Source organism: Cannabis sativa, chromosome 8 (assembly GCF_029168945.1).
Source record: "Cannabis sativa cultivar Pink pepper isolate KNU-18-1 chromosome 8, ASM2916894v1, whole genome shotgun sequence".
In the NCBI taxonomy this organism is placed as follows: domain Eukaryota; kingdom Viridiplantae; phylum Streptophyta; class Magnoliopsida; order Rosales; family Cannabaceae; genus Cannabis; species Cannabis sativa.
The window spans coordinates 48391616-48416979 of NC_083608.1; the positions used below are offsets into that span (position 1 = coordinate 48391616).

General features: G+C 30.5%; 3 protein-coding genes across 9 annotated transcripts; 1 reads left to right on the forward strand and 2 right to left on the reverse strand.

Annotated features, from left to right (window-relative positions):
• Positions 1–1420: 1420 nt before the first annotated feature.
• LOC115701036 (uncharacterized) lies at positions 1421–7869 on the forward strand. Of its 6 annotated transcripts, none has more exons than XM_061102179.1 (16): positions 1421–1595; positions 1706–1813; positions 2134–2449; positions 2562–2635; positions 2925–3025; positions 3177–3299; positions 3421–3490; positions 3813–3899; positions 4014–4079; positions 4194–4286; positions 4510–4566; positions 4670–4798; positions 4889–4979; positions 5407–5495; positions 5654–5847; positions 6131–7869. In XM_061102179.1, exons 3-16 carry the CDS (start codon positions 2227–2229, stop codon positions 6216–6218), a joined length of 1485 nt encoding a protein of 494 aa, XP_060958162.1. In that variant the 5' UTR covers positions 1421–1595; positions 1706–1813; positions 2134–2226; the 3' UTR covers positions 6219–7869. The 6 variants fall into 6 exon arrangements, with proteins under 6 accessions (XP_060958162.1, XP_060958160.1, XP_060958161.1 ...); XM_061102175.1 differs by having other exon boundaries at positions 1422–1595; positions 2556–2635; XM_061102176.1 differs by having other exon boundaries at positions 1422–1595; positions 1743–1813; positions 2556–2635.
• A 2912-nt stretch (positions 7870–10781) lies between these two features.
• LOC115699720 (probable sugar phosphate/phosphate translocator At1g06470) lies at positions 10782–17973 on the reverse strand. Of its 2 annotated transcripts, none has more exons than XM_061102180.1 (13): positions 17778–17973; positions 16644–17222; positions 16315–16484; positions 16002–16087; positions 15821–15870; positions 14598–14665; positions 13807–13907; positions 13644–13656; positions 13258–13442; positions 12960–13046; positions 12530–12624; positions 11626–11785; positions 10782–11222 (listed from the first exon to the last, which is right to left on the reverse strand). In XM_061102180.1, exons 2-12 carry the CDS (start codon positions 17153–17155, stop codon positions 11668–11670), a joined length of 1485 nt encoding a protein of 494 aa, XP_060958163.1. In that variant the 5' UTR covers positions 17156–17222; positions 17778–17973; the 3' UTR covers positions 10782–11222; positions 11626–11667. The 2 variants fall into 2 exon arrangements, with proteins under 2 accessions (XP_060958163.1, XP_030483110.2); XM_030627250.2 differs by having other exon boundaries at positions 16644–17440; positions 17778–17972.
• Positions 17974–21449: 3476 nt separating this feature from the next.
• LOC115698892 (heat stress transcription factor A-4c) lies at positions 21450–23735 on the reverse strand. Its single transcript, XM_030626095.2, has 2 exons — positions 23156–23735; positions 21450–22781 (listed from the first exon to the last, which is right to left on the reverse strand). Exons 1-2 carry the CDS (start codon positions 23369–23371, stop codon positions 21687–21689), a joined length of 1311 nt encoding a protein of 436 aa, XP_030481955.2. The 5' UTR covers positions 23372–23735; the 3' UTR covers positions 21450–21686.
• Between the last annotated feature and the right edge of the window lie 1629 nt (positions 23736–25364).

Sequence of the window (25364 nt, forward strand, 5' to 3'; positions counted from 1 at the left end):
ATCGTCTAACCCAAACAACTTGTCTAAACTAAAGCGAGATAACTCAACAAAAAATACAAATCGAAAAATCTGACGAAAATATAAACTGTCTAATCTTTATATTAGGTGGATTGAAAATAATATCAACCCGTCCAATCAACCCGAACTAACCGGACTAACCCGATTAAGATTTTTTTTTATATATGTTTTTATTATATATAATCTATATATTATATACTTTATATACATATTTATAAAATAAAAAGTTTAAACTACTATATATTTTTTATGACGGATAATTTGAACTTTAAATTCAATCTTTATTTTTATCTCATTGTCACAATAACTAAAATATTGAATGTGAAAAAAAAAATATTAGTGCTCGATTTAGACGGGTTAACTCGACTAAACTGACCAATTTATTGGGTGGGTTGAAACTTTTTTTCTTAATTAGGCGGGTTGTACATAAATTTTTGTAACCCGATCTTTACATTAGGTTAAATTAACTGTAACATAAACCGACCAAACCGACTCACGTACAATTCTATAAAAAAGTAGAGAGCAAAATAGAATTAAAATTTGGAGAATTCTACCTCCAAAAATTCAAAAATGTTCGTGCCAAACTCAAAAGTTTAGGACGTAGCCACAAATTATCTAATCTTTATTCATAAATATTTACAATAAAATTAAATTTAACAAATGTAATTTAACTTTTTATTAATTTTTTTTGAATAAAATATATAATCTAAAATTATTATTTTTAAATAAAATTCAATTGAATAATAATTTTTAGGGGTTTTCTATTTTACACTTCAAATCAATTTTATTTTTATATTTTTACAAAAATTCACATAACAAAGCAACTTAAATTACAACTAAAATCTATATATCAATCTACATGAAACTACTAAAACAATTACCGAAACAACTCAAACTATAAATTTTTTAAAAAAAATTAAAACATAATATACAAAATAATTCTCTTAATTTTATTAATAAATAAATATTTCTCACTATTATCATTATTAAATTATTTAATGCATGATACTTTTGAGTTTATCTATTTCTGTTTACGTGCGGGATTGTGATTTCAATTTCATGGAAATATTTATTTATTTATTTATTTTTTTTTTTGGTAAACTTCATGGAAATATTTCTTATTTTAGGAATATTCTGATTTAGGTTTCTTTTTTTCCTTTCTCATCGAATAAGTCACCTTTCATGTTAGTGGATGGGTCCCACATTCACAGTTCACACTTCCCCATATATCCCATCCTTTCTCCCACAATAAATGAAAAAAAAAACCAATTTTTATTATTATATACAATTTATTTAATTTTTTTCAAGAAAAACTTTAAATAATTTTTTTAATAAGTAAGCAAATATTAATAAATTGAAAATAAAATAAGAAAAAACCAAATTGAAGTACTTTTTTATGATAAAAAAAGAAAAAGCAAGAACAATCATGTTTTAGTTTTTGAGGTAACTCCAAAAGTATTTATAAACTTTTGATTTGATTAGAGAGAGAGAAGTCAAAATAGTTTAGAGGTCAATTTCAACAAGCCTAAAACGCATTCGAATTCCGAACTGAGCCATCTCTCTTCGTCTCTTTCGAGGTCAGCCACCCTATATCTCTGGATTGTTTTTTCTTTTTGAAAAACTATATCTCGGAATTTTGTGTTGTCTATAATGGGTTTTGTTTAATTCCCCCTTCCCAATAAAATAGCATATTTTCATTTGTATAAAAATTTTCCCATGTGAAGATCAGTCCTTTTTTGGAATTGAATTCTGGGATTTTAAGCTCCGAGCATTTTCACTCTGTCATATCATAAAGGTGCAATTTTTATTTTATTTTTTCATTGTTTAATTGAAATTTTGTACTGCTTTTGTGCATGTGTTATTGGCTTTTGTTGAATCCTTTAATGCATTTTATTAATTAAGTGAATTAGGTTGCATGCAAATGAGTGTAAGGGAATTGATGCTCCTATAATTTTACTTTTTATTCCTATAATTTTGGAAAGCTAAAGTGGGATTTGTAGTTCATTTGTTCTTATCGGTTTATTTATCCTTTTTTATTTTGATTTTTATAAACATACAAACAGGGTTTTTGTGATTTTACATTCTTCTGATAAATTTCTATTGTTTGAGTTTCAGGATTCTTTATATTGTTAGGTCTTGAACTACATTTCTATAGCTCTACTTGGAGAGATATTCTGTTGTGGCCTGTACAGAGGCTGTGGATTGAAAATGAGAGCAGTAGCTCGACCTTTTCGCCATTTTCAATCAATTTTTAGGCCTCAAAGAAATAGGTACTCCAGTAGTTTACCTTGCTATAGAGGGCAGCTGATTGATCTACATTCTAGGTCTACTTACACTTTCACCAAAGATGCACAAACTTATCCATTTCAAGACCCCACTTTTATGTTATCAAGAACTCTGTCAACAGAGGTTGTCAAAGTTACAAATGGAGGTTTTTTTCTAGCCACCACAAACTATTATTTATATGCAACATTATAGAACATGATTTTTGACCTTTCTCATTTTGCTGATTTCGAAATTGAGATGTTTAATGCTAGATACAGATAGAGCAGGCCCTCTTGTAGAGTATGAAAGAAGAATTGCCTCAGGTGAACTTGTTGATGGTGACTTGTGCCAGGTATAATTTTAAAGAGTTTTAAGCTTTCAAACAAATAATATAGCTTGTTAGTGTACAACATTTGGAATGTTTCTTTGTTTAGTTATGCATAAATGTGCAGTTAACTTTGAGATTCAGCCTTAATTGTCATGAAATTTTGAGTAATCTACTTCCCTTGATTGGAAATCTTAGATTCACTGATGCATTTTTTGTACAATAACAGAATCATGACAGTCGAAAATGGCAGTACTAAGCTCTGAATATGAATTTGGTTTTGTCTTAGAAAATATACTGACACTGATAATTGCAGCTAGGCACATTAAGAGAGCTTCAGAGGCTCTACGATGAGCTTGTTGATTCAGCTGATGTCTGTCGATTGGATAGATACACAGCTTCCGAGAAAGTTGGAAGGTAACTCTTTTGTTCCAATTCTCGCTGTTTTGAACCAAATTTCCTACTGCATTCTGATATACAGTGGTTCTTAGTATTAAATTATTTTTCAAGTTCCCTTCCCTGCATTAGTTGTTACCTGTTTCACATGTTATTTATCTTTCTCTTGCAGGAGTAGGTGGCTATGGTCTCGTTTCATGCCACAGTCTTCATACTCCCCCGTTAAGGGTCTTTATCTCTATGGAGGAGTGGGAACTGGAAAAACTATGTTGATGGACTTGTTTTATGACCAATTGTTAGTAGAAACCTAATACATGAAAATAAGTTTACTGTCTCTTTTATTCTCAAGCTCAATTGAGCTTTTTATTCTTAATGCATTCATACTTAAAACTTTTTTCATTATGTTTTTGTCCCAGGCCATGCAATTGGAGGAAGAAACGGATTCATTTCCATGATTTCATGCTGAATGTGCATACCCGTTTGCAAGTAAGAATGCATTTGTAGATAATGTATATCCTACTAAATAAGTAAATAATTTAATTGTCTACAAGGCAATACCTTGAGTGAAAACCAAGCTTTATATCGTACAAAGTTGAAAGTTTTTTCGCTTTGAGTTGTGGGTTTTCATTCAATAAACCGGTTGACATGTTTTGATAAGTTAATAGTTTATAGGCTGTGCTAAGCAAAATGGTTTAAACTTTGCGCAACATTCTAAATCTTGAGTACATCTTAGTTTGAACATTTTGTATGTGCCAAACGATTAGGATGCTGATGCTTAGTTTATTGTGGAACTTTTTCATTATCACAGAAGCACAGAGGTGTGGCAGATCCACTTGAAGTTGTTTCAGCAGAGATTTCTGATGAAGCTATTTTACTATGTCTGGATGAATTCATGGTATCCCAGAAAATAACACTTTCCTGTCCTTTTTTCCGCCTAATATATATTTACTTTTTTAAAAAATTTATTCAGTTGTTGGTAACACATTTCTTTACTATGCTCTCTTCTTAGGTGACTGATGTTGCTGATGCCTTAATTCTAAATCGTCTCTTTAAACATTTATTCAGCGATGGTGTTGTAAGTAGCTCACTTTCATACATTCTCTTCTCAACCATTTTCTTTATTAATGAAAATTATTTTTCATCATAAATGTTTATTTATTTAGTTTTCTGTATGTTTGTGGAATTTTAGATTCTTGTTGCCACATCAAATCGTGCTCCAGACAACCTGTACGAAGGTGGATTACAACGAGATCTTTTCCTACCATTTATTTCCACTCTGAAGGTGTGTAAGTGACTGTAGATTGGTGAGCTGTGTATATGTTTAATCAGCCTTTAACTTTTGGTGCAGCTTAGGTTAGAAAAGAGAAATGTGTTAGTTGTTTTACATTCGTGTCAAATTGTTAGCAGCAATTTTTAGCGATACTCTTCTACTCCCGTACTTGTGTATGCATCTTTTCCATGCTTTTATTATTCATTCAATAATTTGGAAAACTATTTTGTTGCAGGAAAGATGCATTGTCCATCAAATTGGTTCGTCTGTAGACTATCGGAAATTGACTTCGGTAGTGATATTAACTGCTTCTATATTTGTTTGCCATATAATTCAATTGTGTATATTTGAGATACATTACTTGACAACATCATTATGTTTTTCCTTGACTGCAGTCTCAGCAAGGTTTCTACTTTGTTGGTAAAGATTTATCTGATTTCCTTAAGCAAAGATTTGAAGAATTAATTGGCAAACACAAGGCTGGTCCACAAGAGGTGGAAGTAGTAATGGGAAGAACATTACAGGTATTTGCTAACTCATTTTTCTATGGCATTTAACAGCATATCACTTAGTCCTGTATAATATAAATATATATTAATGATTTACTTCAACAGGTTCCACTAGCTGCTGATGGATGTGCTTTATTTACTTTCGAGGAACTTTGCGAGAGACCTCTTGGAGCTGCAGATTATTTTGGATTATTCAGTAAGTTGTATAATTATCAGAGTGGATTTTGACATGTGTAGCATTTGAACTTTAAAAATAGAATTTTAATTCACTGAGTTTGTTTCACAACTTCATTATATAATTAAATGATTGATTTGATACTTCTTAAGGGCGAAATGTTTTTCTATTTTCATTTAAAGATTATTGATTTCTTTTCTGATACATGAAAAATTGGAATTCATTGTGTTTTGAAATGTTGTTGAGACTAGGGATGTTAGTTTTATTTGTTTTCTTTTCCAGGACATCCAAACGGATCGTGTTTTTGTTTCCATAACATGTACTGATACAACAAGTTCTTAAATAGTTTTTTTCTTTTTGGGTGCATGTGGATTACTACACAAGCATCTTTGAACAAATTCACTCGGAATATTAATACTTATACAAGTTCATTCATCTTGTTTTACAGAGAAATTTCATACTCTGGCATTGGATGGTGTCCCAATTTTCGGTCTGTACAATAGACCAGCTGCATTTCGGTTTGTCACTTTGGTTGATGTATGTCCCAATGAAAAAAAAGAGACACCTTTATTAAAACTGTGAATATTATATATCATTTATGTTAAGAGGCTATCCTTAATACATTTGTTATTCAAACAACGAATTTGATTGTTCTTAATGAAGTTGTAGTGAGTTATTCAACATTATTGTGGCAGGTTATGTATGAGAACAAAGGCAGACTTTTATGTACAGCAGAGGGGACCCCATTACAACTTTTTGAGAGAATTGTGACGATTTCTGATGCTCAAAATATTGCACCTAGAACCTCTTCGAGGTCAAGAAGGAATGACGATTCTGATCTTTGTGTCGACAATGAATTGGGTTTTGCTAAAGATCGCATAATCAGCAGGTATGTTGCTCACTCTTTTTCAGTCTGTAACTTATTGATCATTTAAATACATGTTTCGGTTCCTGTTTCTGTCAATGAGTCCACTTTGCTTTGATATTTTGGTGATGAAGTCATATCATTTCCATAGCCTTGGCTTAGCTGCATTGTGTCATGGAAGTTGTTTACATCGAAACATACTTTTTCGCCTTTACAATCTTTTTGCTTTCTTTTATCGTAAGATCTACAATTTCGTACTCGCATATCTTTCCCGCGTATATTCAATTTTAGTTGCTTATGATTGCAGATTAACAGAGATGAATAGCAAGGAATACTTGGAACAACATTCGGCCATGTTATCGAAGAAGTCGTCGTTGAGGGAAGTTGCCAACTAGGGATCAATTGCTACAACTGCTGCACAGCTCATGAAATCGAACAGTGTTTTACAAAAAGAAAGAAAGATACAAAAAAGTTGCCATTGTTGGTAAAATCAAATGGTTTATAGCAGTAAGGTTTTAGAAAGGTTTACCTCATTGAATATTGGTTCCCCTTACTTGATTGTACTAAATAAGATGCAATAATCTTATTCTTCTTGAAATCAATAATGTCTCTAAATTAAACTGCAAAATATGTAAGCTTGTGAATGTAACAAACGGCTATTGCAGTCATTAATATATATATTTTTAATATATATTTTATATAATAAACATTAAGCAAAGTTATATATATTTTTAACAAACGATTGTGTTATTTATTTTTTTAATATATATTTTATATAATAAACATTAAGCAAAGTTATATAGTAAAAGAAAAATAAAAAACAATAAGATGAGAGATGCATTTTTTATTTGTTTTTACTAATTATCGAAGGAAAGGCATAGCATAAAGTTTTTAGTAAAAAATACTTGACATACATAGTAGGGCTTATTTTCGGTGGGAAAAATTGATAAAAGGTTAAATTTAAAGGTGACAAATATTACACAAGATGGGGAATTTCTTCTGTTAAAAAAAAAAAAAATTCATTGTCTATTCTACAAGTATTGCTTAGCTAATCCATGTGTCTTTATTGCCTTAATATTGTGCGAATCAAGTTTGAGTGGTGCTTTAACTATTTTGGACCATGTGTCTTGCAAAAGTTATCGAATGGAACATCTGTTTTATTAAATGACAAAATAGATCCTATATTTTCTAAAATGGTAAAAATAGGACTCTGAGCTCAATTTTCAATAATTTTTTTTTTTAATATAACCAACTTTAAGACAATTTTTAACACGAACAGATACATAAAATATAATCAGTTTTGTCATAACATCTCTTGATCGGATTATTATTAAGTTTTATTTTGACAAAAAATCAGTTCAGGGTCTTATTTGTACAATTTTGAAAAATACAGGGTCCATTTTATCACTTAACAAAACAGATGGTCCAATTAGTAACTTTTACAAAATACAAAATCTAAAATGTTATTTACTCTTATAAAAAATAAGTATATTCTTGTATTAATCGGTCAAAATCATTACAATGATTGAAAAATAGAAAGAAAAACGAAATAACATTGTAATAAGGCAGTAGATATATCATAGGCAAAAATGAAAAGAAAAGAAAAAGTTAGTTGACTGCGGGAGCGGGTGCGGGTGCAGGAGTTAAATGTGAGAATTGGAATGGAATATGACGTTGACGATAATGTTGTTGTTGTCGACATCGATCGACAGTTTCGCAACCCCTATTGTAATGGTTAGCAATTTCCTTAAACATTTTGCAAGATTCGTAATCATGCTTTATGCAACACCTATGGAATTCATCTTGTTCTATTGCTCCATAATCAATTTCCTTCATCTTTCTACTTGCTTCTGATCCAACTATCATAATTACCATCATCATCATAACCGCAATAATATTATTTCTCATCATCAGATATCTACGTATCTTTCAACAAGAAAAGTACGTATTTATTATTATCAATATTACTATAGCTCCTTCAATTGAATTAAATCTAATTGATTCAATTAAACGAGCTATTGTAACGGGGATATTCTATGAGATATCAATCCCCACATAATTTATGTATATTTATACTTTTAGTCCAAAATTAGAGGTTTGTTTCGGTTTTGTGTACAGCCTATTTCATGGGGTTAAAAACACCCTTTCATTTAAACCAATATGATCTAATGATGGTAAGGAGTAAAAGAAGGGAAAATTTCATTTTTAGTCAAAAAAAAAAAAAGATTAAGTAATTAAATATAGCCTTATAACTATTTTAGTCAAAACAAATCTCTAGCTAAGCTAATATTAGCATACTCATGTCATATATATATAAAAATTACAGCAAAAATAAATAGAAAAATATTAATATGGGTATTATTATTTATTCAAAGAAAGTAATTGTAGTTTGTATGATAAGCATATTGATTGTTGTTGTATGTAATGTGGTGGCAATTGATGCATCATTAATTAGTTATGGGATATTTGGAAATGATCAAATTCGTGGATGCAATTCAAAAAGTACTCACATCAATTGCATGAAACGACGTTCAAGTAACCATTACGACAGAGGTTGTGTGCGTGAAGAGCGATGTCGAGATCATAGATCACCATTACCCTATGACTTCAACTTCAAAAATGGTGATCGAAAAAGTCATTCACCTTAAATTTATTATTCATCATCTAATAATTATTCATATCATTTTCATTATTATTATTATTATTAAGTCGTTGTATTGTTTGCCACTTTAAGATGTCCAACACTAAATTATTTTATCGTGTTAACAAATCGTGGTGAAAGAGGTGTTGGATAATGTATGTTGTCCAATGCAATACTATTCCTTTTTAAATGAATGATAATGTGTAAAGAAAATTCATGTAATACCTATAATGAAAAAGAAAAAAGAAATGTAGGTACTACTTCCTATAATGGAAAAGAGAAGAAAAAGGAAAAAAAAAATAGAAAGTACTATCGTGATTCCATCTCAATACTGATTGATAATAAGTAAAATGGTTTATGGTATTATTAGTGACTGAGTTCTTTATACATATTTTGCCGCACATATAATTTGCAGTCAATTTTGGAAATTAAATTTTAGTGGAGAAAGAAATTTTGAAAAATGTAAGTAAAAAAATGTTGAAATAATAATAAAAAAAAAAAAAACCAACTTCTAATATATCATATAGAAAAAAAGATTATATATATATATAAAGTTAAAAATAATTCAACAAAATTTTCAATAACAATCATTAAAAATTTATTTTTTTCCTCACTTAATTTTCTATATTTTCCTTTTCCCACTAAAATCAAACTTCTAAAATAGTCTACAATAAGAGATAATGTAGTTCTTTTTGGATACCAAAAGCAAAATCTATGTTCTCTTCAAGATCTTTTGAGAGGAGTTTGTTAGAGTTTCATCCTAAACCTTTGTAGTCGTCGTTTGCTTTTTTCTCCAACCAAGGCACCAACCGTCTATGGCTTTAGGTGTGGCTCTGGTCAGGCATCTCCTTGATTCCTTTGGCATCTCCGAGCTGCATAATGTTTCGTCCCTATTCTATGGAGATCTTTTTGGTGTGCGTAAGTGTTTTGGGACAGCGTACGTGGTCTGACTCTTTGATGGTCGATTTAACGACAATTTGGGTGTTTGCCTATGTCGGGTTCCGTTTATTGACTTCAGATCTGGTGGAGTCCAGCCGGGCTGATAGCCATTAATAGGTGTGATTTGTCACGTGTTCATATGAATTTGAGATCTAGCATTCTTCGCGCTTGTTTGATGCATCATCGCTAATTTCCAGTTTATTAGTCTTTTAGTTGAAGGTATTAGGATTTTCTTTCCTATTATTGTAAACGACATGATTTGCCAAATATTGTTAATTATGCTCTTTGAGCAATTACATCATGTAATAGATTTACTTATTAACATGAATTTTTATTTTTCTCAACAAAGAACAAAAAAGTCAATGTTTGTCTACCCACAAAAATTTTATTTGTGTATGTATTTATTTTTGAGAAATAAAATTAATTTATTATTAAAAGAGGGACATCGCCTTACAAGTTAGACAGAGACAAAGCTGAACAAATCTCACGATCTCACAAGAAGAAGACTCAACTTACAACCAACCACACCAAGAAACAAAGGAGCAATAAGCTCACATAGGAGCATCTAGAGAGACAAGCCCCATGAAAAAGGCCTAAAGCAAGCAAATAACGGCCTCAAAGTGCCTCTCCCTAACAAAAGGCAGTAGCCAATGGGACAGCTCAAAACAAGCAATCGCAAGCAAATGAGTAATGGGAACTTTCGACGAGAACAAAGCATACTCGGTTTCCCATTTAAGGTCAGAATAGACGGGACAGGGAAGCACATCCCTTTGGGGTAAAACGCACGTCCACCCTTCAACAACTACAAAACTTCGAAAACTCAACACAAGCAATTGTGCACCAGAACCAGAACGACTAAAAAGAAACTCGTGACATACACTGAGATCCAAACAAAGGGGAAGAGAACCAACACTCTAGAGCCCAGATACCCTCCCTGAAGTGAAGAGGGCCACCGCAACACTCAGCGACAAAATCGAAAGAGAAAGGCCATTTGAGGGTCACCAGCACCTTCTCATTGAAGTTACTTTTTTTGAGAAAATTCAATGTCAATTAATGAACTGATGAGAGATATTAGTCTTTTATCATAATTTGTTATGGTCTAATATTAATCTACTATTTGTGGCTATATAAAATAATATATTCCAACTATCTTGTGGATTATGTCATTGCCATGAAGATTGGCTGCATCAACCTTATCTTCTAAATAATGTGTCAACCTTTGAATAAACATTTCACCTAAATTTAACATTATCATTAATACTTGTGGCTTCAAAATCACAAGAACATCAGTTGACACAGCATTTGAAAACCAACAATTTATTGTAATGAGTAGGTATATATAAATTGTCAATATATTCCCTGGCAAGCATTTTACTTTAGGGATAACACAAGCTCAAGTCATTTATTATGTTGTTATCAAAAAAAAAAAAAAAATCATTTATTATGTACATCCAAAATGATGGCATAAAATTCCAAAGACAAAAGTAGCACTCAAACCATTTCAACTTGAAGTTGTAATCTTTGGCCCCTATTTTAGCTACAAAGAGAGAATATTATATTGGGGAAAAACATGGGGAATCCAGGGAGCTTGTACAAACTAATGAGTCGATTTTCACCAACAAGCTTGTTTGATTGTGAAGAGCCCAATGGTAGATTTTGATTCCAATGCTTTGACAGAACCCCTGATTAGAAAACCCCAAAAAGAAGAAGAAATAAATGCAAATGTGGCTATAAAATTGAAACTAACCAAAACTGCTTCCTGTAAATCTTCGTCAACGTGCAAATTTGAATAACGAAATTTTTGTTTGTTTGCGAAAACCTGTACATGCCAATTTTTGGGTTAGACTAGAAACACAAGAATATGCAAGGAATAGGTGACATTCAAATGTTGATTAAAATGTGATTACTAATCCACTTGACTGACCATTATCATTCTGCCTGTAAACCAATCATAGAATGAACAACAAAGAATTACAAAAAAAAAAGTTGAAATTCTTGGGATAACAAAAAATTATCTTAGTCATAATTATCGGAAGAATGAAGAACTTTCTATTTGCATTCTTAAGCGTAATATCAATGCAATGGGCTGAAATATGTAGTTGAAAGTACTTTATAATGCACTGTCGCATATATTAATAGTGCACGAGCAGTTTAAAATGAGACTTCCAATGAATTTTATAAAGAAAACGGATAGATTCCATTTAGTTAAAAGTAATGCTTACATTGAAGGTGAGATTTCTCAGGTGAACATATGAATAAGGCTTTCAACTACCATTTTCTTGCTCATCCATCTCCTCAAGAATGACATATTTTGCAGCAACATTAGTTGTAGAAGACTCCATGTCTTCACTTGTGTGATGATGCTTCTGAAGGTTATTGTATCTAAAAACATAAAACAGAACCAAACTTGATAGATTAAGCACAAAGTTAAACAGCATGTTGAAGATTTCATGACAGATTTCGCTATAACAGAAACAGTAAGTGCACATCATAATTACTAAAATACTTTCCGTGTAAAAAAAGTTCATGATTAGAAAACTATTCAGTGATCTCTAGTTGTTAAAATACCTATAAAGCCAGAACTACAACTTTCAAAATCAGTTAATTAAGGTGGGCCATTGTCATATAAATGATAAATTTTAAGAAAGATGAAACATAATTAAGTGTTAAATATGTGTGTGTGTGGAACCTACATGAAGCTCAACAAGCTAGCTAAAGTATGAGTTAGTGAAAGACATGTTAAGAGAAAGCAAACATAAAAGTTTCTCGGAGTTGTTGTTATAAAAGTTTCTCGGAGTTGTTATAAAAGCGGACATTTTCTGAGTTTTTCAGTTGTTTCTCTATTCGACTTTTAAATTACTGTATTGGCTGAAATGAAAATATAAAACCTGCAATAGACTCTGATAACAGCTTTCCGTTTATTTATTTTTTTCTGTAGGGTCTGAATTATAAAATTGATGGACTGAAAGAGTCAAATGTGAAGAAAGGTGCTAATCAAAATTGAAAAGGAGACTTAAAATAGGTTAAATGTTCTTGATTAACCAATGACAAATAAAGATTAACGGACAAAAACAATGACAAAAAAGAAATAGTTGTGATCAAAGCTTATCAAGAATGATAACTTACTTGTACCAGTTGAATAAACTAACACCAATCATGATTGTGAATAGGCCTGCTCCTTTTAGCCAAGTAAACTCATCACCGAAATAAATGACTGCAACCTGAGCACACATAAAATAGGGTAAAACTAAGAGGCACTGTTTAACAGTGTAGAACATTGATCAGAGGAAAAGAAAAAAAAAAAAAAAGCTATTTCAAATCATGTTTATGAGTTCAATATTCAATGTAGTGTAACACTAGCTTTTCAAATTTGATCATTTAAATCCATGTAAGGGTGCCAGCCCTCTAATTCTATTTCTCATGAACTATGTATGCTATAAATATTTAGTGGAATTGTAGGTTGATATAAAAAAATTACAAAAAGGAAAAGAGAGCTTAGTTACTGAGAGGAACAAGACAACAATGTAAATCAAACAAGATGAGGAACAATTAATACCAATATTGTGACAGCCTCCTTCACAACGCCTGCTATTGTCACTGTAACAGCACTAGTTACTGAGACAAGAATGTATTCTGTTAACACCTGTAGCAACAGTAGAGCTTAGTAATCCAAGTTTCAAAATCAAATTTAAAAACAATTTAACTTGTAATAAACAAGCAGCAAAATATATGAAGTGGAAGGTCTACACTTCTGTCATTACAGTCCCAAATAATAATTAGAAATAAGTAAAACAAACGAAAAACACTCACGAACTCATGTACAAACAGGAAACGACAGCAATGTTAACTCTTACCATAAAAAATGCAAGAGTTCCACCAAGGAGCATCAGCAAAGAGCTTCGAGTGACATGCCATGGATTATTGAAGTAATCATTCTTTCTAAACTCATTCCATGGATCCAGCATTAACGAGAGAATACCGGTTGCCACTGCCATCACTGGAGTTACATAGCTCATCAGGGTCAGCGGGTTTTTTAATCCTGCAAAATCAAATGGAAATACTACACAGTTTAGTATGCCAAATAGAAGCATTTGCTTAATCTAAATATCAGAAAGAGCACATAGACTACAATAGTCTCTAGACAAAAGGAGAGGTGATGATCCAATAATCATTGAAATGCACCATGCATAAAAAAAAAGCATGTAGATTCATAATTCATAAAGCAAAGTTTAGCACATACCGTAGGATTCTTTCTATACATGGTTTCAGAAAGAAACATGTAGACAAGAAGGAAGATACCATCCCAAGAAAAAAAGAAACACAAACAAAAAAGAGCGAGTCAGTGAATACACGAATCTACATGTAATTTTGAATATCAATTTAATCAAACAAACAAAGCATACTTGCAAAAGAATTTGAGTCATGCACCACCGGAAGCCAGACATAACAGCAGCAAGCATAACAAGAATGAAACCCCCAAGCTCAAACTCTGTTTCCTTTGCAACTGCCGAATGAAAAGATAAAGTGTTCTGAGAACTACAATAGCAACTTTTTTGAGTAAATCAACAGCATGTGCTGCATTAGACTAAAATAGAGAGAAGAGAACAGCAGACAGCAAGCAAATTAGTAAAGCTGGAACTACAGAATGATAATGTGCTAATCAGTGTTCCAAGTCAAAAACATAAATGAAAATAAACAAAGTAACCATCAATTAGTGCATGTTTCCTCACCTCTTAAAAAACACATTAAGAAAGGAAACTTAGTAAAGGTATGAGGTCCAACTAGGAACTTACCAAGGAATACATTTAATAAATTTCAATTGGTCAAATGCGTACATCAGATGGTAAATAATAACCTCAGTGATGTATTCTTCTAAAATGATAGATAGGTACAAGAACCGATTAATTTATTCTTTAAGCTTTCTGATTCTTCTTTTATTCGTATAAACAAAATTTCCCCTTTCTTAGCACCCATATTATTCAATATGGAAATATCCATTACTGATCTTGGGTAAGATAAAGAAAACATTATTGAATAGAAAAAGCAAGTTATGAAAAAATAGGGTGGCCAAGGTTCTTATAAGAGGTGCTGCAATATCAATAATTCAAAAAAGAAAACATAGATATAAAAAGTAAATCTTCATTTATTTATTGGAATGCCTAAGAAGTAAAGTGCACCTGAAAAAGCAGTTTACCTGTTAATAATATTCCAAGGGAGATTACTAAAATTATGCCTGACAGTTTAATGCTTGGAGACTCCAACCTTCCAGAAAAAAAATATATCAGAACAAGTATAAAGCTTTAAAAATTGATGATGATATCTCGCGAAGCATACAGATCAGGGAAAAATGATATCAGAAATATGTGGATGTTAGAAAACAGATAGCGGGAGCAATAAAGTAAACATTCATCTAATGTAAATTGAAAGTGCTCACTGAAGTAAAAGGCGATCAATAACAAAATAGTGTAAATTTTTTGTTACAAACACATGAAATGAAATATTGCTGACATATTTCTGTTGAAAATGAGGTTAGCTCTATAACCAGTAAAGCAATTTAATTTGCAGACACTGGCCTGGCTCATATTTGTTGAAAAAAATGTCTACTTGTCATCCTTCACCAAATGCATGCAGTAACTAATCAACAGAAAAATCACAGTATACACATTTGTGTACTAGCTGAAGCATTATGTACATCTCGTGGAGATCATATTCACTACAATGGTATTGTAGTAGTTAAACTTGAAAGAAGGATAAATCTTTAATTTTTTTTTTCAAGATTAGACTCCTAGCATAACCCTCAAGAACAAAAATTATAGCACCTGCTATGCAAATACTGAGGAATAACTCGAAACTCAGACTTTAAGCTACTCGTCTTGGGTAAGGAAGAGAAATCATTTTAGGCTTTGTTGATTTACTACTTGATGATTTTATTGTAATAGATTAAAGTTATGATATTTATTTCCCTTAAGATTACATAATAAGGCTAAGGAAATCACTCATGATCATCCAGTTGCCATGATACTCCAATGGGCTGTAGAGATAGTTACCTGCCTATGTCTTATAGATATTGATAATTAACAAGTCGTTATTATACACAAAATCACCCTTAATAAGAGCTGTGCATCCCCATTAATTATGCTCTAATCCTATTATGCCACAGTTAATTATTTTGTGTGCCAAAACAATGAAACAGAAAACTTAACCATTTCAATTTTCAAAAGTGTTGTAAGTTGTGTTGCAGAATTTTTTTTAGCATAGTACTCTAATTAGGGAAATAAGGAGTTTCAAAGAATCATAGAGCGGCAAATTTTAGCATCCATCATAATCAGGCAAAACATAATAGCAAATGTCTGTCGGAAAGCCAGGCACGTGATTAAAAACATAAAGACTACATGATTAACTTGACTAGAGAGTTACCTAAAAGCAAAAGCAAATAGAAGAAGAAATATAGGAGCGCCTGATTTACACTGCAGAAATAGAGTTCAAAGTCAAGAACACGGCTAAACAATATTAGAAAATTAGAATGAATAATCACATTTAATCAACCAAAGTAGACAAGAATGAACATCTCATGAATATAGAAGGGACAAAAACCAACCATCGTGGCAAACGTGACTGATATAGAAACAAGAGATGCATTGCTCAAGTTAATATCCATTGCTGTCCCAAGAGCTGTTGGTACAACTGTGAAAGGCAAATTCCATCTGTAGCATTAGTTGATAGAAATGTTAATTTAAAGAAAGTAAATTATGATAGCCAGCTTACAAGAACTGAAAGTATATAGAGAACAACAATGTTTTAGTGTATATTAGAAAAAAAGGAATAAAAAACATAAAATCACGAATCCAATGGAAGTCTACCAAATAGACATCACTAAGTAGAGACAAAAGATAGAAAAATAATGAGTTTACCTCTCATAAAATAATCCCTCCATGACATAACAACATTAGTTTGGAATCTCTCAGACCAATACCATGTGATTGATTTTGATAAAACAGCTTGCATTGTAAAATGGACAGTGTTCATCAATAGGGGTGCTGGAAACTTCCCCAAGTCATTCCCTAACAAACTCTTGTTATACCTAGTCAAACAGTTGTAAACTTAAGACTCGAAAAGATAAAAAAGCATCATAATTATAATAATAATAATGGTAATTTTTAGAAAGAAATGATCTGTGAATCTATAAACCATTTGAATAAAAACTGTACATATAATGAATGACTGATGAGAAGGAACTTACAATGTAAGAAACAGGCTGAAGGTGTACCAAACAAGAATGAAAAATAATGTCTTCAAAATATCGGGGGCAGATATAAGATTATTCGTTTTTCCTGGCACTTGCTTATGATTATGACAAGAAACGGATCCATCTGCAACATTTATCTTCTTTGCAGACTCAATCTCAATATCAAAAGGCTCATATTTCTCTTTTATATCTCTCTCAACATGGATTGAAGTGTCATCCATGCTATCCCCACCACTCAAGGGGATACTCATTGGATTATATTCAGTAATAAAATACCTGTGTGTACCTACAATATTTGGTTCTATCTCACCTTGTTGAACCAAAGGCAATTCAAAATCAGAATCTTCTACTCTTGCATCACTATTCCTCAAATGATGATCCAACTCTAATTTCCCATCTTCATCACACCAACCAGAAAATGAAGGCTCCCTTCGAAGACTTCCACTTTGAGTGCACTTGCTTCCAGTAATTTCAACCCTCTTTGTATCTAAATCATCCTCTACCATCTCCTTCCTTGCTCTAATTCAAAGCCATGAATATACTCCCCAAACCTTATCAAACTTGTCCGATGATCTATAACATTATTCATTGCCCACAAAATTTGATAAATAGATTATATAAAACATATTAACACACAAAGGAGACCTGGTGCATGTGATTTTCAATGTCAACTGATCCAATACCCAACAAAACCCTTCCAGAATTTCAGCAAATAAAGCTCATTAACAGCTCCAAAACTCACATGCAAGCACTGACTATTCAGAGCTCAATCTCAGCACTCAAAATTTTACCTATAAAGGCCAAAAATTTCTATCAACAATTTGAAAAAAAAGGAATATGATGTACACAAACGAAGTGGGTATGAAACAATAAACAAAACCCAATTATATTCTTTGCTTGATCAAAACGTATGCAATCAACTACACATTCTCCTAATTATCTCTCTTTTTCATATTCCCACAATTCAAAACCAAATCTCCCCTATCGACTTAAAAAGGGGAAAAATGGTGGGAAAACACACGTATGATATGATATGCACAGAAAAGAAACTTGAAAACTAAAATGTGATTAGTTGAAAATGTCGAATCCGAAGTGAACAAGAGAAATGGAGAGAATGAAATGACGAACCTGAAACTGAAGTTGAGGAGAAGATATTGGGATAGAGAGAAAGACAGGAAGCGAGAGAGAAGGAGAGAGCTAGAGAGAGATCCGATCTGGGAATTGGGAAATGGGTATGATATAATTGTCTAGATGCTGTCCTTTATCTTTTTTCAACGTAACATTAACACATTTATGGAAATTTGGAGATACTTATACATAAATACACCATTTTTTTTGTGGCAACATGAATACACCATTAATGCTTTTTTTTTTATCTTTAATTTCCTCTTTTTTATTGGGAAATTTTATAGTAATAATAAGATTTTTTTTTGGGAAGATTTTTGTGAAGGGAAATGTGAAAAGAGATTAGGTGTTATATTGTTATTCATATAATTAAATATTAAATTTTATATAATTTAATTTAATAATTTTTAAAAAATATTACTAGATCTCATCTATAATTATAAGTAGTGTTCAACAATAATTTTTTATTTTATTTATGAAATAATGAGTAAGTTATTTCAAATTTTGATATGTATCAAAAGTGATCTTAAACTTGGTAAAATTAAACATAATTTAAATCTAACAATCTAAATAAATAAAAAAAAACTCTAATTTGCTTTCTTTTTTGTCAATCAAGAAATTACTAACTTAATTTTTTTTTTTCTTTTATAATACCAACTATGTATACAAAATTAATTTATAATTAAAAATGACATCCAATTGCTTTTTTTTTTCCTTAAATTTATTTGATTATACGGTTGTTGGCTTCATAATTTGAGTAGGTCAAAGTCTGACTATTGCTTGCTTTGTGTTTAAGATAGATTAACAACTCTCTTTTCCTTTTCCTTCCCTTAAGTATAAAACAAACAAAACTTTTTTTTTTCTTTCTTCCTTTCATACAAAACAAACAAAACTTTTTTTATTATTATTATTATTATTATTATTATTATTATTATTATTATTATTATTATTGACCTATAGTGGAATATTAATATGTTTTTTTCTCATATACTAATTATTGTAGTGGCACTGATTTTTTTTTCTCTTTTTTTTTTTTCAATTTACTAACTATTTATATGTAGTTACTAACTAAATAATAAAATTATAGGTAAATTTTTTTTTTTTTTTAAAAAAAAAGAGCATTACATTTACACTCGTATTCATATACGCACCTTATTTTTTTTAAAAAAAAAAATCAAGATTTTATGTTCTAAATAAAATATTTTTTACATAGTAATAAGAGAGTTATTGACCAAATCACCTAACTATTAACGGTTACTAGACGGATTAATATGGTTGTTAGTTTATTAATTTTCTATGTTAGTTGTAATAATCTTGGGTCTTAATTCTTATTTTCTTGACCCTTTTACTTTGTAACTTTTTCTCTCTAAATAAGACTTTATATTACTGAGTTAAGCAACTTTTACATAGCTCTCAAATCAATTCCTTCTTACTTTGCATAAATAAGTTCAATCTATGTTCTTCCTCTCCTTCTCTAAGTTTCTCATAGTATCAGAGCTCTATTAACGATAGTCTTCTATGGATCTTGTTGTTATAGATAACCCTTCCAATCCTAATTCTTCTTGTTCAAACAATCCTTCTCAGTCACCTTTTGCGGCCACGACCATTACTTCAGTTATGCCCAATGTGATTGGCCACAGTCTTGACGATATTTTGTTCACTTGCCTTGCACTATGGTAGATGGAACCTATTAGGACTTATGCCCTAAAAACAAGTAATTGACACATAATCTATTATAAACTACATAAAATACAATGTTAAGATAAATTAATATATTAAATATAGATGTATAATTAATAAATATAGTAAAATTCCTATTCATATAAAGATGGTATAAACTTGCAAGGTCGTGCAAGAGAAATAAGATCATACACAATATGAATAAAATAAGTCGATAGTGTATTAAAGTAAAAAATCTTTAATGTGAAATTACCAAGTATATTTTACTATGCACTATACTCTAGTGCGTGTGATTTTGATTCGAATCATATATGTGGTGGATAGACATGTAGTAAAGATATTATGTATAATTTGATTATACATGACTAGATTGATATATAATAACATCTTTCATCAGCATGTTGTTTACTATGAAAGAGTTATTCATATCACAACAATGATCATTAGTAGATCAGTCTGAATCCTGAGTATGAATACCTATTTGTGTTTATTGAGTTTTTTAATTCACTCGTTAAAGTTTCTCAGAGAAGATGATTCTTACAACTTTTATTTTGTGAGCTTAATAACATGAGTGAATAGGAACATGGTATACAATAATAGAATCTAAGCTTTCCGAAAGGGTAGAATATTAATTCTCTTATAGTGTTAATTTTGGGAGTGCTAAGATTATAGATCAACTGTTCACATTGAATTAATGGTACATAAGGAATTAAGAGATAATTAGAAAGGTAAAAGAGTAATTTTGACCAACTTTAATTATGAACAAATAATTGGAGAGCGAACTACTTATATTGATTATATCAATAGACTGGAAGTAAGAATTCTATAAATATAATTCTATATTGTCAAAGAGTACAATTCCATCTCGTGAAACTAGTTTTTACTCATTTTGTTGTGAAATTAGTTTTGTTTTTAATTTATATTTCAGTGATTTAAGAACTGATTTCCTCTTTGTTTTTTTAATTATAATCAATTTAAATTATTGTGTGTTACTTGTTTTTATTCATTAAGATATAAAACCGATTCTATTTTAATTTATATCTGAGATATTTAACTCTTGTGACTTTTCCAACGATGAATTTTTTGATCCCGGTGTCTTTCTCCTACGACTTCTCTAGTAATATTTGTTATTAGAAATTTTATCAAACTTATTTATATATGGTCTTTTGTTTGGTTTTCCATATTTTTTAACTTTAATTAATTTTTAATAACATATTTTTGTATTATTTATTTATGTCATGTAAAATATAAAAGTAAATTTTAAATTACTTTCCATGAAAAATCTCCTTCTCTTAATCTTAACTCCTCTTTACTAAAACTCACCAAATAAAACTCTTACTAACACATCAAAAGCTGAGCATAATCCCACCCAAATGAGGTTGTGGTGAGATTTTAAAAACTAATATGTTTAGGGCATCCACCCAGTCAAAGGTTCCAAAATTTAGAAAAATCTTTTCTTCTTTGTGTTTATGTTAAAAAATAGAAAATAGATAGACAAAGAAGACATGTTTGGATTGGATTAATGGTTGTAGGAAGCTTCTTTCATTATATATTGGAAATTTGGAACCAAAACTTATAACTGAATATTCTTATAACCAAAAACGATGGTGATTTGTAAATTTGTTCAAACATATTAGACAATATCAAACACGTGAATACAAAGGTCATTCATTCACAACCACTAGAATGAAAATTTTGTTTCAACAAAGATTTTCAAGTATCTAAATGTGATCAAAGAAAAATACAATAGGAAAGAGATGAACATATTTTGTAAAAAGTGTTTATGAAATTTTTTTTATTAGGAAAATAACTTTACCAAAAATTTATTAGTAAAATAATCTTGTATAGTTGCAGAAATGATCATGAACGACCTTTAAGGTTGCAAACCGAGTATAGATTTATACGGTACAATCATAATAGTCGCATAAAGTAAATTAAATAAGATTATTTTACAAATTTTAACATTTAGTTTGAGAAATTTCACATGAACAAGTCTAAAGAAAAAAAAAGTAATATTTACAATCTAACATCAGAATCCACAATAATACTTTACATAAAATCAAATGAATATGTCCAAAGTCTTTTTGCTACAAAAATGTAATGTCTAAAAACCTATCTAATGCCTTCTTAACATAGTCTCATCACTATAACACTAACAATTATCATACAACCAACCATCATCATCATCATCATGAGAACACTATCAAATATGAAATGGCATTTAACTGAAAATTAGTTAGCTGAAGTGAGATGCCCTCTTTGTGTTGTGTTGTTGTTACTATTCATGTTCCACCAATTTGTCTTGTGAGTTGCAGCCTTGCTTCCATTCGAGCTCTCATCGATTTGAACTCTCTCCGGTTGGATTTCATGTAAATCAGAAGAGGCAGGGGGGGTCTCAGTCAAGCATTGTTCCCAGAAGAAATCATTAACCTTAGCAGGCGAAACCTCAGTTACACCAACATCTTCTTCTTCCTTAGAGCCCTCAACTTCAGCACCACAAGCGGGGCTCGAGTTCATATCGAGCTTTGAAGATTTCGGTGTGGTGTCAACAGCATCAAGACATATTGAGAATATATTGGCAATGTCAAGATGATTAATGGGCGAGCCAGGCGCCTCGGGAGATGAATGAACATTATTATTATTATCGAATGAGTTCGGTGAAGATGGATGTGACAAAGGTGAACATGATCTGCAGAAGTTGAGCTCAACATGTTGTACTATTTCTGTGTCAATCATAGGAGAGGCTTGTGAGAACACACCAGCAACACTGTTGAACTCTTCACCAATTCTGTATAGAAAACTCTCCCAAAACTCTATAGACCCTTCAAGCTTCTCAATGTGGTTCAGCTTTGTGTCTTCTTGATTCCAATTCGAGTTTTCGTCTATATTGGATTCATCTGAATGGTTACTAGAAGAATTCAACAACCTTCTCTTCTTGTTGTGATTATCTGAATGTTGCATAAGTATAGAAGCAAATGATGGTTTCTGCATTAGCTCAGCTAAGGAGGACATCAGCTGCATTTGCCTCTGTTCCATGGTTTGAAATCGGTTATTTAGAGACTGTTTTTGAAGCTCAAACTCTTGTTTTTCTCTTTCATGCATCTGTAGTGTCAACTGAAGAGAATTCTTCTCATTTTTTAGTCTTTTGATTTCTTTCTCATACTCATATCTTTCTGTATCGGTTAAAGGAACAGAATTCACTTGATTGTGTATCGAATGACTATGAATCGGTTTTCGCCTATGAATGTTCTTCAAAAGATGTCTTTGTCCTCTAATAAATTCTTCATTTGCAAACTCCCATTGATCAGGATCAATCTTCCTAAACCCCTGCTCAAACACAACACATAAGAAAACATTAGGTGCAACCTCAGACTCTATAGAAACACATGTAAAAGACTACATAGAATAGAAATTTCACTCCTGTGTAGCTACTACCAAATTGTGTCCCCAATTGTTTTACATTGATTTGAATTTCCTTGAACTATTACTACTACCAAATTACACGCCTTTGATTTGAATCAGATAGTAGTAGTAATAGTTCAGGCGACAAAAATCCTAATTATTCATATTAAACTTTTATAATATCCATGCATCAACTAATAATCCATTACAGAATGGTAGTAGCACTAGCAAGCCATATAGTTATCTGCAATTGATAGAAGAGTGTTCAATGAAAAGTGATAAAGGTAGAGATTACTTACATAAGTGTTAAGTTGTCTGACAAAGCTGGAAAAGTTATTGTGCTTGAAATACATAGGAAGCAAATCTTTAGAAAACTCAGTTGGATTCCATACAACAAAACTGCAACCATTTTGACTCCAAGATACAATGTTGTCTGTCATTGGTTCTTCAACCAATTCATATGTTTTAGTTAGAAATGGTGCTGGTGCAGTAGAACTACCTTGTGACCCATCCATTGATTAAAAAAAAAAGATCAAAATCCAGAGTTGATCAAAAAAACTATAACAGAGCTAGAAAGGGTTGACTAAAGTCAAATCAAATGAAGAGTTTAATAGCCTCAAATTCAATAACATAAACACTAAACAGAGTAAGAATCAAACTGAACTCAATTAACTGAAATAAGGGGTTATGATTTTTAGAAGTTGAGAGAGAAAGAAATGAAATCTTTTAATGAAGGAAAAGAGAGAGAGAGGGAATATAAGAGGAACAGAAAACAAAGACCTTGTCCTGTTAAAAGCTTTGACTTTCTGACCAAGCAAACAATGCACGACTTGGAAAAGAAGCAAAAACAGGGCAATGAAGATTGGAATTGTCTCCAACTTTGAAATTCCAAGCACTGCCTTTGAAATCATATATAATAATGCATATATTATTTGATGGGGTCATCAAATATATGGTTAATAAGTAATGGGCTTTGGTTAATTATTATTATTATTATTTGTAAAAAGATTTTGTTTGATTCGTGTAAGACATATTACTACGCGGTGTTCTGGAATTATAATAAGAAAAATAAACAAATATAACTTGAAAGGGACAAGGAAAGAGATGTAATTTTTGTTGGCTAAATCTTTTCAATTATTGTTTCACTTATATTTAATTTTTTAAATTTAAATTTTATTGGTAAAATTTTTCAAATTACTAGACCTTAGTAAATTTAAGGTATTAATTGCTACTATGAATTATTTGTGTCTATATTCTTGTATACATGACACATTTATATTAACTAGGTGATTGTTACGTGCCAAGCCACGTAGTGTTAGTTTTATTTAATATTTTAGTTTTTTATTTTAATTAATAATTAAAATAGTATAATTATGTGAACGATTTGTTTTATAAAAATAAAATATGTGTCAGTATATTTAATAAGTAAAACATAGTTGTGTTATAATAATGTATGTTATTAATAGTAAAATGTACATTAATCTTCTAATTGAAAAAAAATTCTATTATCTCATTTCATATCTAATAATAGCTACACAACTATATATTTATAGACTTTCACATTCTTTGCAAATTACTAATAAGCACCAATAATATTTTCATATTCTAATATTTTTCAACCTTCTCCTCTTGGTGGTAAAATTAAAAATAAAACTAAAAATAAGCACAAACATATAAGGTAAATACTAATTACAGCCCATTTCATCTTTTTTCTTAATTATTTTTTTTAAGCCCAAGCCCAAAAATCTCTAAGCCAACACAATCAATCTTCTTTTATATTATCTTTTCTAGATATTTTATCTATATTTTTCTTTTTTAAAAAATAAATAAAAAAATTATTAATATTCTCCCAAGATAGGTTTGTTAGAGAGATATGTGGCTAAGATGATTTTTTTAATTTAAAAAGAGATTATTAATATTTAAAAGATTGTTTATTTAAAATATTGTTTAATTTTTTGGTTTAATTATTGGGTTTATTTTTTAACGGGAGATCAAACCTAATCGTTAAATTTAACAGAATATTCTTTTATTTTTAAGCATATTCTGTTAAACCAAGAATGTTAAACTAAGAAATACCGTTAGATAGGCACTTTTAATATATAAAGATACTCGTAATATTATTATTTAAATTTTTTTTACAAAATTTATTTTAAAATTAAATAAAATCATAAAATATTTAAAAGATAAAAAAATATTATAAAATTTGAAATAATTTTGATATTTTTTTAAATAATAATATTAGATGTACTAATATAAATGTGTCACATGTACAATGGTGTATATATAAACAATCTATGTTGACAGTTAATAATGAAAAATGAATGATATCTTAGGTGGCGTTTGGTTGGAGGTAATGAAATGGAAAGGAAACAATTTTCATTCCATTCCTTTGTTTGGTTGCATTTTAAAGTATTGGAATGGCATTCCAATGGAATGCTCTTTCCACCGTTTGGTGGAATGACTATTCTATTTTAAAAAGAAAGGAATGACCATTCCAATGTAACAAGA

What these genes read in the sequence shown, in the direction of transcription:
- LOC115701036 (XM_061102175.1), top strand. Translation starts at nt 2,227, where the DNA reads ATGAGAGCAGTAGCTCGACCTTTTCGCCATTTTCAATCAATTTTTAGG. An exon ending in AGATTATTTTGGATTATTCA is followed by an intron (nt 4,980 to 5,406) that starts GTAAGTTGTATA and finishes CTTGTTTTACAG; the next exon opens with AGAAATTTCATACTCTGGCA. An exon ending in AAAGATCGCATAATCAGCAG is followed by an intron (nt 5,848 to 6,130) that starts GTATGTTGCTCA and finishes TTATGATTGCAG; the next exon opens with ATTAACAGAGATGAATAGCA.
- LOC115699720 (XM_061102180.1), bottom strand. Translation starts at nt 17,155, where the DNA reads ATGGTAGAGGATGATTTAGATACAAAGAGGGTTGAAATTACTGGAAGC. An exon ending in CTATTTGCTTTTGCTTTTAG is followed by an intron (nt 14,666 to 15,820) that starts GTAACTCTCTAG and finishes TTTTTCTGGAAG; the next exon opens with GTTGGAGTCTCCAAGCATTA. An exon ending in CCTTGGAATATTATTAACAG is followed by an intron (nt 13,908 to 14,597) that starts GTAAACTGCTTT and finishes TTCATTCGGCAG; the next exon opens with TTGCAAAGGAAACAGAGTTT.
- LOC115698892 (XM_030626095.2), bottom strand. Translation starts at nt 23,371, where the DNA reads ATGGATGGGTCACAAGGTAGTTCTACTGCACCAGCACCATTTCTAACT. An exon ending in TCAGACAACTTAACACTTAT is followed by an intron (nt 22,782 to 23,155) that starts GTAAGTAATCTC and finishes GTGTTTGAGCAG; the next exon opens with GGGTTTAGGAAGATTGATCC.